General features: G+C 50.5%; 1 protein-coding gene across 2 annotated transcripts in view; it reads right to left on the bottom strand.

The window, feature by feature from the left end:
* The window catches only part of MPP2 (membrane protein, palmitoylated 2 (MAGUK p55 subfamily member 2)), a 29,958-nt gene that overhangs the window by 14,182 nt on the left and 1,701 nt on the right, over positions 1–14,075 (bottom strand). For both annotated transcript variants that reach the window (XM_010832482.1, XM_010832483.1), the window contains exons 2-3: positions 12,838–12,888; positions 8,045–8,163 (exon numbers count right to left, since the gene is read on the bottom strand). In XM_010832482.1, the coding sequence (XP_010830784.1) occupies positions 8,045–8,163; positions 12,838–12,868 (150 nt within the window). In that variant the 5' untranslated portion in view covers positions 12,869–12,888. The remainder of the gene's footprint in view (positions 1–8,044; positions 8,164–12,837; positions 12,889–14,075) is intronic.

The following is a 14,075-nucleotide window of genomic DNA, read 5'->3' as shown; positions in this document are numbered from 1 at the left end:
ATGCTTACTCGTTGGAAGGAAAGTTATGACCAACCTAGATAGCATATTCAAAAGCAGAGACATTACTTTGCCAACAAAGGTCCATCTAGTCAAGGCTATGGTTTTTCCAGTAGTCACGTATGGATGTGAGAGTTGGACTGTGAGAAAGGCTGAGTGCCAAAGAATTGATGCTTTTGAACTGCGGTGTTGGAGAAGACTCGTCCCTTGGACTGCAAGGAGATCCAACCAGTCCATTCTAAAGGAGATCAGTCCTGGGTGTTTTTCGGAGGGAATGACGCTAAAGCTGAAACTCCAGTACTTTGGCCACCTCATGAGAAGAGTTGACTCATTGGAAAAGACTCTGATGTTGGGAGGGATTGGGGGCAAGAGGAGAAGGGGACAACAGAGGATGAGATGGCTGGATGGCATCACTGACTCGATGGACGTGAGTTTGAGTGAACTCCAGGAGCTGGTGATGGACAGGGAGGCCTGGCGTGCTGTGATTCATGGGGTCGAAAAGAGTTGGACATGACTGAGCGACTGAACTGAACTGAACTGAAACTGGGTACTTTTGTAATAATGTAACAAGGATGCAAGAACCCACCACTTAAACCATAAATAAGGATCTTGACACTATCCTACGTCTAAGCACATGTCCCCCACACCCATCCACCCACTTCCCCCACTCAGAAACCACACCTTGATTCCCTGTGTTCATCATGCCCTGGCTTCTCATTTTATATAGTTTTATTGTATCTATACATATTCAATATATTCCTAAAATAAGTACTGTTTTTAGTTATTTTTACCTTTAAAAAAAGGGAATTGTGCTATATATAATTCCCAAATGCCTGATTTTTTTAACTTAAGTAAAAAATTATTTCACTTACTATTTTTTGCAAAGATTTGTTCTTATTTTTCATATTAAGTGAAAACATATTCACTTAATATTATTTTCCCGGAGAAGGCAATGGCAACCCACTCCAGTACTCTAGCCTGGAAAGTCCCATGGACGGAGGAGCCTGGTAGACTGCAGTCCATGGGGTCTTGAAGAATCAGACACGACTGAGCGACTTCACTTTCACTTTTCAGTTTCATGCACTGGAGAAGGAAATGGCAGCCCACTCCAGTGTTCTTGCCTGGAGAATCCCAGGGACGGCGGAGCCTGGTGGGCTGCCGTCTGTGGGGTCACACAGAGTCGGACACGACTAAAGTGACTTACCAGCATATTATTTTTCATTTAATGTTATTTTGCTATGATCCATTCTTTTTTCCCATATCCCAATAGTTTGTTCATTTTAATGGCTATATTATATTCCATCATGTGACTATGCCATATTTGATCCATCTCCTCTCTCTCTGAGAGGCCTCTGGGTCATTTCAGGTTTTTACCATTCCAAATGGCAATGAACAAAACTACTATGAACACTCTGTTCTGTGTCTCCACAAAAACGTGAGAGTTTTTCCCAGAACCAGAATTGCTGAGCCATAGGAAGTACTGAGGGCTCAGTCGTGTCTGACTCTTTGCAACCCCATGGACTGTAGCCCACCCAGCTCCTCTGTCCATGGAATTCTCCAGGCAAGAATACTGGAGTGGGTAGCCATTCCCTTCTCCAATGTATGAAAGTGAAAAGTGAAAGTGAAGTCGCTCAGTCGTGTCTGACTCTTCGCAACCCCATGGACTGCAGCTTACCAGGCTCCTCCATCTATGGGAGTTTCCAGGCAAGAGTACTGGAGTGGATTGCCACTGCCTTCTCCGCACATGGAATAGTCCCCAAAACAGACAATGTTTGGGATCATAAAACAAATCTCAAATGACTCCATTTCTTAAACATTTAGTCATATCTAATATGTTCTCTGACATATGGAGTTAAATTAGTAACCAGTGTTTACAATAGCCAAGACATGGAAGCAACGTAAGGGTCTATCAACAGATGAATGGATTAACATGTGGTACATATAAACAACAGAATATTACTCAGCCATAAACAAACAAAACAATGCCATTTGCAGCAACATGGATAAATCTAGAGATTATCACACTAAGTGAAGTTAGACAAAGACAAATACTAGATGATGTCACTTATATGTGGAATCTTAAAAAATCCTATAAATGAACTGATTTACAAAACAGAAACAGACTCACAGACACAGAAAACAACCTTATGGTTGCTGGAGGGGAAGGGGAGCAGAGAGAAATTGGGAATTATGGGATTAACAGACACACACTACCATGCAAAAAATAAAGAACAAGGATTTAATGCATAGCAAAGGGAACTATGTTCAATATCTTGTAATGAATAACTATAATGAAAAATAATAAAGAATTAGAGACATATATAGTGAGATAGATAAAACTGAATCACTTTGCTGAAACCTAGAACTAACACAATATTGTAAATCAATTATACTTCAATAGACATCTCATTTAAATGTCAAAATGATGGTAAGATTAACAGTATAAAGGCCATTTTCCCAATAAAGAATCTGAGGCTCTAGCAGGTAAAATGAATTCCTTTTCAAAACTCCTGGGTATACAGCAGAGATGCAAGTCAAAGTTTCCTGAGCACCCCCACAGCTGTGGTGCCACTATCTGGGCACCGGTTTTTAGAAAGTGTTCTCTTGCACAGCACACACTACAATATTAGGAGCACGAGGGCCCACAACCAGGAAAGCAGTTTTTAATTTCTCTGGTAACCATTTGCTTAATTCTGCTCTGAAAAATCACCCTCAGCACAGCACACCCTCAAGCTCCTTACAGACCAGAAAGTTGGGCCAGGTTCACACCCGGCTGAAGAGCTGGTTCTTAATCCCAAATCTGCCAGCTCCCCATGCAGAGCCAGATGTGAACTGCAAATGCAGAAACACGCCACAGCCTTTCTTCGGAAAACTTTTCCCTCCACCCTTCCACTCCAACTTCTCTGATCAGGAGACAGAATTCCCACTTGACGCCCAGGCTCATAATTAAGTAATTCAAAATTGAAAGTAATTCAAAATTGAAAGTAATTCAAAATCTGAAAGCATGGTGAGCCAGAAGGTAAAGGGACTCTTCCACCTGAATTTGGCCACGTGATTTGCTTTGGCCAATGAGATGTAAAAGCAGAGGCTTGAAAAGGGTCTAGGACTGGAGGCTGGTCTTTCATTACAGCTGAGACCACCATGTGAAGCAACCTGGGCCACCCTCCTAGAGGATGAGAGACCACACTGTCCCAGACAGTGCAGCCTTCCCGGCTGCGTCACCAGTCACGTGACTGAGGCTGTCCTACCCCATCCCAACTGAGCAAGCTCAGACCAGAAAACCACCCAGCCAATCCACAAAATCATGAGACACAAGTCACGCCACTATGCTGTGGGGTAGTTTGTTACACAGCAAAAGCTAACTGAGGCACTGGGCTCCCCACCATGTCCCCTGGTCAGAGTCTCCATCTTGGTGACCCTCCTGGCCCCTCATTCTTTTAAGACCCTGCCTTTCTTTGCCAGCTGTCTCACCTTCCCACCACCACCACAGGACTGGGTCTTCCCTCTGAATTCCAGTCCAAAGGCCAAACACTTCCACATCCATGACCTCCCCCTCTCCTGACCACAACTCTGAGAGGTAAGTATTGTTATCCCCATTTCTCAGAAGTAATGGCTGAAGCTCGGAGAGGTTGTCAGCCCTACTAAGGTCACACAGCCAGTCAATGAATCGGACTTCAAACGCTGTTTATTTTCTTCTTCATCTCATGTGGATTAGTTCACAGGCCTCCCAACTGGCAGCTGTCCCCACTGATAACCGTTTGCCTAAATTTCTGAATGTCATCTGCCTTTGATTCCTCATCGTGGCCCTGCCTGTTGTTGGAACACCTGCTACTGGGTCCACGTCAGCTCCCAGACGTCACCCACCTGCCAGGACTGCCACCTGCTCTCCATAGCCAACCCTCTGGATTTCAGATCTGCCTGCCAGATTTGACTTCCTTCAGCGCCTGTTAACTCTCTGGGCTTGTCCCCTCAGGGCCTGCTCCTCCCTGGTTCCAGATCTACCCAAGGCAGCCCCTCCCGCATTGTCTGGCACCTCCCCGGAGAGGACAGTCAAGTCCGTGTCATCAGGGAAAGGGAAGGAGGTGAATAACTACCACGTCGGTTTTACTTGGGCTCTACTCCTGTGGGTTTCTGGGCTTCTAAGCTTTTGCTGCTATATTTTTGATAAAGTACTTTGTCTAATAGGTTAGAAATTGATCTGTGTATATGTAATCATTATATGTATGAGAAGGAGTAAGATGTAGGTCTGGTAGATCAAAGCAAGTCATGTGGTCAAGCCCAGATTGAAGAGTGGAGAAAGTTTACCTTTTGATGAGAGGACTGGCAAAGTTGTATTGCAAAGGGTCACATATATAGGGGTCAGAGGGATTTTTCCTGAGCTGACTCTTTGCAACCCCATGGACCATAGTCCACCAGGCTCCTCTATCCATTGGGACTCTCCAGGCAAGAATACTGGAGTGGACTGCCATGCCTTCCTCCAGGGGATCTTCCCAAACCAGAGATCAAAACCAAGTCTCCCACATTACAGGCAGATTCTTTACTGTCTGAGCCACCAAGGAAGTTCTTACTGAGCTCAGATGCTCCCTTATGGAGATTCATATCCTGTTTGTTTCACAGCTAGATGGAGAGAACATTCCTGGAGAAGGAAGTTTACTTATGTAAACTGACAGTACATTGGTAACTTTTCCATCAGGCTGTGGTCCCAGGACTAGGACATTGCTGAGCTCAGTGAGAAATTGACAGACTCTGGGCTCCCTCAGGAGAAGAATAAACTATCTGACGTTTCATTGCCACCGCCCTAGCACTGCGCCTGGCCTTGGTGAGCATGCAAGAGATATCTGTTGAATAGAGGACAGATGACGGAATGACCAAGTGAATGACAGAGCCATCCAGCCACCAATCTCACCTTTGGAGAGCTGTCAGATGGGTTCTAAGAGGCCACTAGAGAGGAATGCTATGGAGGTGGGGATGGGGTAGGGGCGCATCTCCCTCTGGAGGGTTCTGGCTAAAGAACCTTCTAACCCTGAGGTTCTGCATCCCGAGAGAGTCTCCTTATTTCACTGGCTGTCACGCTGTAGAAGCAAATAGCTAGTGTGACTCAGAGATGGTGTGGTTTAATAAATTCAACTGTGAAGTCAGCTTTGGAAGGTTATAGATGTTGAGGTTCAAATGCAGGTCCTCAGCAATTCCACTGCCAAGTGTCCACCCTAGAGAAACTCTAACTCACGTGTAGAAGCAGAGGGATGTAAGGATGTTCACTGCCGCACTGTGCTTAACAGCAACAAGTCAGCAACAGTGTACCTGTCTCTCAGTAGGGGAACCAGAAAACGAATACACTGGGCTCTGTTCACATATTGGAGTATAACACAACAGTCCAAATGAATCTATGTCTCTATGCATGTCAGTAACTATATCACTTATATGAACTAGAAATCTCAAAAACCATCGCTGCTTCCACTATCATTCCATTATGTAAAGTTTAAAAACACATATAACAGGGGCACGTAGTTTACATCTAAATACATATGTAGTCAAGATGGGCAAATATTCAGGGGCATGGTATCATCAACTCCAGCCACGGGTCACCCGTGGGCAGGGACAGCAGTGGAAATGAGGAAAAGGGGAGAGGCATTTACTGGACACACTTTTTATTTCTTAAAAAGAAAGAGCCAGAACTAAAGCAAATGTGATCAGCATTCACATCCTGGAGGTGGGTACTACGTGCTTTTTCTGCACACTTTCTTGTATTCATTCATTCAACAAACATTCAGTGAGGACCTGTTATGTGCCAGGCACCGTTTTAGGCTCTGGGGACACAGTAGTAAACAAAGCCAACATCGCTGTCCTCAAGGAGCTCATATTCTCTCTGTTTGAAACATGCATAACTCCTCGTTTTGATTTTTAATACATAAGTCCAGTCCTTAACCACTGACTAAGAGGCAACCTACCTTTTTCCAATCTCCTCCAATCTGCTTGGTTTTCTCTTTCCCAGAACCTCCCACTAGCATCTGGTCCCCTTCCAAGCCCCATGTCAGAAAAGGCCACAGCTGTCCTGTGACAGAGTCCCCACCTCACCCTGTGGAAGACCCACCACCTAGCTGTACTGCCCCACCCCCCACTATCATCCAACTTCCTGGTCACACCCACCACCATTTACCGGAGACCCTGGGGCTGCCTCCAGTGTCTCCCCACCCTCATGCCTGTGTAGACACCCCATCCCACACCCAACCCATCCATTCCTAGAATTCTTTAACACTGATGGCCTCTTTGCCCCCCCATAGCCACATTCAAAATGTTATCCCTAGAACTGTCCTCCTTGGAAACCTTTCACTTCCCACCTCCCTCTCTGACCTTGGCCTTTTCCTCCTCCAGCTGTACACTCTCTCCCCAGACACTTACCCCAGAGAGCCCCCAGGTCTTTGCCTCCACGTTCTCCCCGCCCTTCTGTTTCTTCCTGGCCGCTCTCCCCTCCCCCTCCCAGCCTCAGCCCCAGAGGTGATGCTCTGAGCCACTCTCACCTCTCCCTGCACCTCAGCCTCCTACAGCCCCCATCCGGCACAAGCCCTGGACCAAAGCCACCCTCAGTGTCTCTGGACTGAATCATCCCCACCCTGGATTGATGATCTGGGGCCCTGTTGATCCTGCTCCCTGACTTTTGGTAGGGTCCCTCTCTCCCCTTTAGTAATTAATTATTAGTTGACCCTTCACTTCCAAATCCCACCCTCCACCCCCACTCCACTCAATCCCTGATCCTTAATTCTCAGCTGAAGACCGCCCACCCCACTGAGAAATCTGAGCAATTAATACGATTCCCTGCAACTCCCAGCCTTGCCTCCAACACAGCTATTGGCATCATTCTCACTTCCTCTCCTCCTCCCCAGCAAAGGGGTCGCCCCCTCCCCTGTTCCATCCTTGCTTGTTGTCACAGTTGAAGGTGGCACCAGCCCTTCCCCAGTACAGAATCTCAGGTGCCTGGCTACCCCCACCCCTGACCGTCCACACCCAAGCATCAAGTACTGCCAATTTATTTCCTAAATATTTCTTTTATCAAGAAATAAATCAAGAACTCTCTCAAGAACTGTTACCACAGATCTAATTCAGGATGATCACCGACTCCGGTCTCTCCAACTCCAGTCATGACCCTCCAACCGTCCTCCCTATGGCTACCAGAGGGATGCTCCCAAAACATCCATGTGCCATCATCACATGCCTGCTTAAAATCCACAAAAGGCTCCAAGTTGCTCACAGGGCATCACAGGACGATGCCTAAGCCCCAGGCACAGCTCCTAGGGCCCTTCATCAGCTGCCAACAGCTGCCAACATCTCCACAGCTCATACTCCCTGTCTCACACCTAAAGCTCCAGCCTCACATCAACACTTACAGCCCCTGTACATTTCTAGCTCTCAACACTTACAGCCCCTGTACGTTTCTAGCTCTCTCACCTCTGTTCCTGTTGAAATTCTTCTTGTGGCCTGGAATGCACTGCCCCTCCTCCTCAATCTTCAAGACTCAACACAAGTGACCTTTCCTCCAGGGTAGCTTCCCTGCCCACCCTGGGTTGGGTCAGGCATCCTTTACCCTCCCCAAACACCTAATGCATCTGCCTCTATCAAAGTCATTACCAAAGTGGTTTGTAACTTTGTCTTTCAGTGAGTCTCTCCCCTGCCTGGTATGTGGCAGGTGACCTTAGAAAGATGTCTGCACAAAGTGTCCAGAGGCAGAAAGATAAGCAGGCTGAACCTCAGAGATTCTACAGCACAGCCATGCTCATTCCCAACCAAGCATACCCTCCATAACCTGGCAGTCACCAAACATCCATGCACATGGGCACGTCTCTGGACTCAACAGTCAGGAATGGAGGTGGGCCCCCACCACCTGCAGTGGTTCAGATTGATCACCCGGGCATGAATGTCCATGCATACCCCTCTCCCAGGGTCTCGAGTGCCACCTGTCCCATTCCCAGGGCTCCCTGTGGCTAACATCCCACCCCCTGCTATGCCTTCCCAGGCACAGCATCCTTGTGTCCACCTCCCTGGAGCACACTACCTTGGCCAGGGATCTCACTATAGGACTTTCCATAATGCCTCGAAGGAAGATCAGGTCCAGTTCAGCTGCTCCCGTGGCATTGGGGAGAGATCCCAGGTTGTCCAGGACTTGCTGCATGGCTGGATGGAAGGAGCAGACAGTGAGACACACAGGCGCCAGCTGAGCACAGGGGACCCAAACACACCATAGAAACCCCACCCCTCTTACCCTCCATCCCACAGAAGACAGCCCCTCCCCGCAGCACATCCTTCCCCGCCTGGCACTCCAAGCCCTAGAATGCCTGTGGCAGAGGCCCTAAGAGGGGAAGGGCAATTTCCTTGGCCTGTTCTCTAGGCCCTAGGTAATACTAGCCTGGGAGGTGGAAGGCTCCCAGCACCAGGAAGTGGACTTTGAGGTGGGGGCAGGGGAGAAATGGAAGCAGATGTCAGGTTCCAGTTTCTGCCCTAAACCAGAGAACCACAGCATTCAATCTCTGGATGGGCTGAAGCCACAGGACTCAGCCACCTGCACGTGGCAGGCTCAGGGGTGAGAGAGATGGCGCTTGGAACACGTCCCTGGAGTGTGAGCCTGGAGTCAGCAGACAGCCAAGCAGGAGGTCAGGGCCTACCCGCCATCCACTACCAGTTGTGCCACTAATTCAGGGTGATTTTGCACAAGTCACTGTCCGTCACAGGCCTCAGTCTTTCCTTCCTGTAAAATGGGTGGATTAAACTGGATGGTATCTACAGGCCCTTCAACTCTGAAAGACAATGACCTGGAAATTAATATAGATCATAGGAAGCCAAGGCTGAGGCCCAGGACACTGGTAGAAGCTGGGGGAAATAGGCACTCTGGGGCTTGGGATGACTGTGGACACCCAGGGGCAGAGGTCAGACCAAATCATCCTAGGGATCAGCAAACCCTCAGCCGGGGATGGGACATCAGCAAGGGGAGAACACCTGAAGCTGGGCCACTGCTGAGGGGCTCAGCCTCAGGTAGGGGCTGTCTTCCCCCACTAGCAGAGGTGGGAGCTACTGGCTGTGGCAGGTTCTGGGGGAAGGGAGGCAGAAGCAGAGTGTGCCCAGCTGGGGGCAGAGATGGGCAGGGGGTATCATTACTCTGCCACCCTGCCACCCACGCCTACATCTGCATAACAGCACCCAAGCTGGGAAGGAGGAGGGTGGGTACAGTCCCTGGCACCTCTCACTGTTCTCAGCCATGCCCCCTCCTCCAGGAAGGGATGGGGGTGGGCTGCAGGAGGCTCTGAGATTGGAAGCTGGTAGCCACTGGTCAGGGACCCTTGGCCTTCCACACTCTTCCCTCTCATTCTCCCCACCTTTTCCACAAATGACATTCATACCTGCCCTCCAGACCCCTCCTGCTCATGTCTGGGCTTGGCATCGGTCAGAACCTGCCAGGTCCTTAGTGGACTCAGAAAGAGGCCAGGGCAGGAACCCTTCCCACTCTGCCAGGATATCCTGGGACCCTTCCTCTCCTGTCATCTTCACACACAGATTCCCCAGCCTGCCAGCTATGGGAGGGGATTGAGCCAAGGGAGTTGGTGCCCTCAGTACAGGTCAGCTCTCCTGGGGGACCGCGCCCGGAGACCCTTAGGCTTCGGAGAGCCTGCTTCTAGGGTACCCTCTCCAGATGCCCTAAACCCCTCAAGACCAGACCCCAGCCTCGCCACTCCACCTTTCCCTACCTTCCCTCCGGAGCTCAGCTTCCTCAGAGGAGCCCAGGGATATACCCTCCAAAGAGGCCCCGCTCCCTGGGCTGCCGGCCATGGCTGACTCCCTCCGGGACCTGGGCTGTGGAGTAGCCTCCACGCCACCGCAGCCTTCCCAGCCAGAAGTGGGCAGCGCTGGAGGAGGTGGGACTCAGGGAGCGCCCTCTGCAGGATCAGCCAATTGTAAGGCTCAGCCGCCTGACTGCCTTGTTGATTGGCCAAAGCCCAGACTGGGAGCAGACAGGCGGGAGGGAGCTGTGAAAGAGCTGGGAGGGGGCCGTGGAAGGGTCCTCGTCCCACGGTGGCCAGATTCCCCTGTTTGAATACCTATCACTAAAAGGCAAGGAGGCGGCTGAGGAAAGGTTTCTGGCCGGGGCGTGGGGGTGGGGGTGTTGTTAAGCTTGCCCCCCATCAAGACTGGAGCGGTGCTCAGAGACCCTCCCCTCCCAGAAACCCAAGGTGGATGGGGACTTGGCCCCATCTTATTCCAGTCCCTCTCTTCTAGAAGTCCCTCCTCAATTACACCGCCTGCCACCTCCTCCTCGAGACTTCCGACTTCCGACCGCTCCTCTCGGTCCCCTCACCCAGTTTTCTTTACAGTGACTCCCTCAGGGTCAAAGGAAGCCCCCAAGAACGACTCTCATGAGGAGGCAGTGGCACGGCCCTCAGACCCCACATCTCAGGAGTAGCTTCTCCATCCCCATCTCCAAGTGCGCCCCCGCCCCCCACCACTTGCTTCAGGGGGCGATGGCTGTGGACAAGACAGGCATCTTGGGACTTAGGTACTGGGGACTTGGGAAAAGGTGAGGGAGTATTCATTCAGAAGAGACTAGCGTGGGCAGGAAGGGAGGGGTTTTGAAAGTTACCCCAGCCCAGAGCCACCATTCCTTCCTCTGAGACCCTGCACCCTTGAGGCCACCACTAGGCACTGCTCCTGCCACCAGACTGCCATTCCCTGAGGAGTGGCACAGGGTCACAGCACACCCTGGTTGCCATGGCAGCAAGCAGGATTACACACTAGAACATTAACCCAGAGATTTAAAGGGACAGCTCCACCTGAAAGCCCCACATTCCAGCCTTAATTCAAAGAAAGGAGGGAACCCGGTGCAGAGGCAGAGCTTCAGGTCTGGAGACCAGGAGCAAGGACTCTCACCCATGCCAACACCCATGCATCTCCAACCCTCAGGGAAAGAGCTCCTCCACCTTACTAGGAATGGAGTTAGGGTCTCTCTGCAAGAGGAAAACACCCACACCATCTCGCTCCCTTCACGATGATAGTGGCCATATTGATATGTGGATCAGGGTAGAAGGACCCTGCTAGCTTCAATTTCTGCAGAGGCCAAGGCAAGGATCTCTGGGGGAAGGTAAAGGAGAAGGAGGGGGGGTGGTGAACTTGACCTTAGAGGCAAGGGTACAGCTGTCTATCAGACCCGGGGGAAGGGTAATGACCACCAAATGAGAAGGGGCAGAAGCCACCATTAGAGTTTTGAGGCCAGGAGCCTGCCCAACCCCGGGGCAGGCACAGAGGGCCACCTGAGGGAAAGACAAAGCTTCTGGCCTTTGAGTCGCCCATTGCCTCTTTTCAGAGGAAGAAACGCAGCCTCCAAATTTTGCTTAAGTTGCTTTAAGCAACTTTGTTCCTTTGGATACAGAAAGCCCATGACACAACACCCAGGGGAGCAGGTGCCCCAGGAGTCCTCAGAGGAAGCAGACCCTCACACCTATCTCCTGAACTCCACTCCCTACCCTGTCCCCCACCCCACCAGGGCCCATCAAGTGGCCTGAAGCAGGGAAACCAAAGCGCTGGGCCTTCCCCTCCCTCTACACCCCTGCCAGGCACCATTAATGGGTTTACTGGACAGCCCCAGATTGACAGGCCTTTAATCACAGGCTCAGGGATGGGCTTAATTAACCCCTAAGCAGCTTACAGAGGGGCCCAGGCAGGCTGGAGCAGTGGGGAATGCACTGAACCCTCCAAGGCTGCAGCAGCTAGAGGACATTGGGACAGTCTGGCCACTGCATGGAGAAGAGGCCTTTCCTGGGGGACAAGGGTGTCACAGTTTAGTTCTGGCCCCTCACAGCAGCCTTCACTTTCCTGCTTCAGTTTTTCAGAGGGGAGGGCACAGAGAAGTCAATCTAACTGAACTGGGAGGCCTGGAACATCTTGCAGAAGCAATAGCAGCACCTAGAGAGAAGGAAGGGGCTACAAGGTCAGGAGGCACCCAAGCAGGGATCAATCAGAGAAAAACAAGAACAGTTCACAACTGTCAGGGCCCTCTGAGAGCCTGAGTACAGGGCACTTCACCTGGTGGGTCTCTGCATACACTCAGGGTGCGATCCCTGAACCCCTGGAGTGGAATGCAGACTTCGTGCATAGAAGCCTTTGTCTATGATGAAGGCCCTCGGTTTGCATCAGATTCTCAATAGGATCCAGGACCAATACAAGTTAAAAACACTGATCTTGTCCTATCACCTCATTCTACAGATGGGGAAACCTAGGTCCTCAAAGCGAGGTGACTGATTCAGGGTCACAGGTTAAAGAGGTAACAACAACTCAGCAGCACAGCATAATAACTGTGAATATCCCTAATGGTAACATGCTTTCCCTATTATAGCCTTTGAGTTTCACATCACGTCTTGACAGAAGAGACATAGCCTCCAAGAATCTAAGCAGATTGTTCCTGAGGCTTCCTAGCTTGTCTGGGTGGCCCACAACCTTGCCCTAAAACTTCCTACAGGACTAAGCCAAGGCTTCCTGACCTGGCATTCTCCATAGCCCAGCACACACACACTCCCATGTGTTGGTCCACTTTACCTATCTGGGGGGCACTGCACTGTGGACGTCTTCAGAGCATGCATCCCCCTCCATGGAGGTGAGTTGTGCTCTGTCTCCAGCCCCACCCTGGGGCTGCAGCAGGGTGATAGAAGTTGCCCGGAGGAATGGCTGAGCAGCTGGATGGAGCAGCTGCAGCAGGGGTCAGTTTGCTCTTACAGGGAGCTGTGGCAGTGCCTGAATGTGCTCCCCAACCTGCCTGGAATCCCCTGAACCACTGATATAACTGACATCCCTTCTCCCACTTCTTACCAGTCTCGGAGTTGGTGGCTGCAACCGGCATGGTGAAATCAGCAAGGGCTCCTGGAGGAAGGGAGAGAGGAGATTGAGAAGGCAGAAGGGCAAAATAATGGGGAAGGAATTAGGAAGGACCTCCCCCTCAGGAGCCAGTGGGGTAGGGGAGAGGGCACTGCCCTGACTCCAAACTATCCCATAGTTCTGGGAGGCAAGAAGGGATGACACACCCATCTCTCCAAGGAGGAGGAGACAGAGGATCAGAGAGGTTAGTTGATTTGTCCAAGGTCACGAAGCTAATAGAGAGCTATGGGGACTTCCCTGGTGGTCCAATGGCTAAGATTTTGGGTTCCCAATGCTAGGGGCCTGGGTTTGATCCCTGGCCAGGGAACTGGATCCCACATGCACAACTAAGAGTCCGCATGCTGCAACTAAGACCTGGTGCATCCAAATTAAATAAATGAATAAAAATATTTTTTTTAAAGAAAAGGAGAGCCACAATGAAACTCCAGGTTTTATGACTCAAAAAAAAAAAAAATTTCTGCCTACCATCTGTCTTTTTTATTTTATTTATTTATTTTGAGAGAGAGAGGATGGGGGAAAGTCCAATGTAAGTAAAAAGGTAAAAAGTAAGAAAATGGGTGTTCCCTGACTTTAAGCTCCATGGGTCAAGAATCACATCTGTTTTATTTTGCCTCTGGATCCTAGACCCAGCACAGTGAAGATGCTCTACAAACATCTGTTCATCTGTCTGGCAGAAATGTCATACCTCACTAGGGCCTCTCTTGCTTCCTCTTTCTCCCTCTACCCCTTCTTAGCCCAGAGCTGGGACAAGGAGAGCAGGGGGCTCTGGGCAAAACCCATCACGGAATTTACAGACCCAGTTTCCATCCCAGGTCCTCCTGGAATGGCGTTGGATCCTTTATTCTCCAAGGAAGGGTGCAGGTGGGTAACCCACCATCCTTCATCCCTTTGCCTTTCTGGGCTTGTGCCAGTGGAGAAAACCCTAATTCCCGGTTGCCATGACAACAAGAGGCGCGGTGGCTCCCAGCAGGGGTGGGGGAGTGGAAGAAAGCATCTGGCAGTGCCCACTTTAGGTCTGAATGCTACTGGGCCCCGGGGGTGGGGGAGCCACGACTTCACCTCCTCCCCCTAAAAAGGTCCCTAGAGGGACCACTACCTGATTTTAATGAAATCCTCTCTCTTCCTATCACCTTCCCAGGCCTGAGCAGGTCATCTGTGCTCCCTGCTACTTG

Source organism: Bison bison, unplaced genomic scaffold, assembly GCF_000754665.1.
Source record: "Bison bison bison isolate TAMUID 2011002044 unplaced genomic scaffold, Bison_UMD1.0 scf7180017861046, whole genome shotgun sequence".
Classification (NCBI taxonomy): domain Eukaryota; kingdom Metazoa; phylum Chordata; class Mammalia; order Artiodactyla; family Bovidae; genus Bison; species Bison bison.
This window is presented reverse-complemented; position numbering and strand designations above follow the sequence as displayed.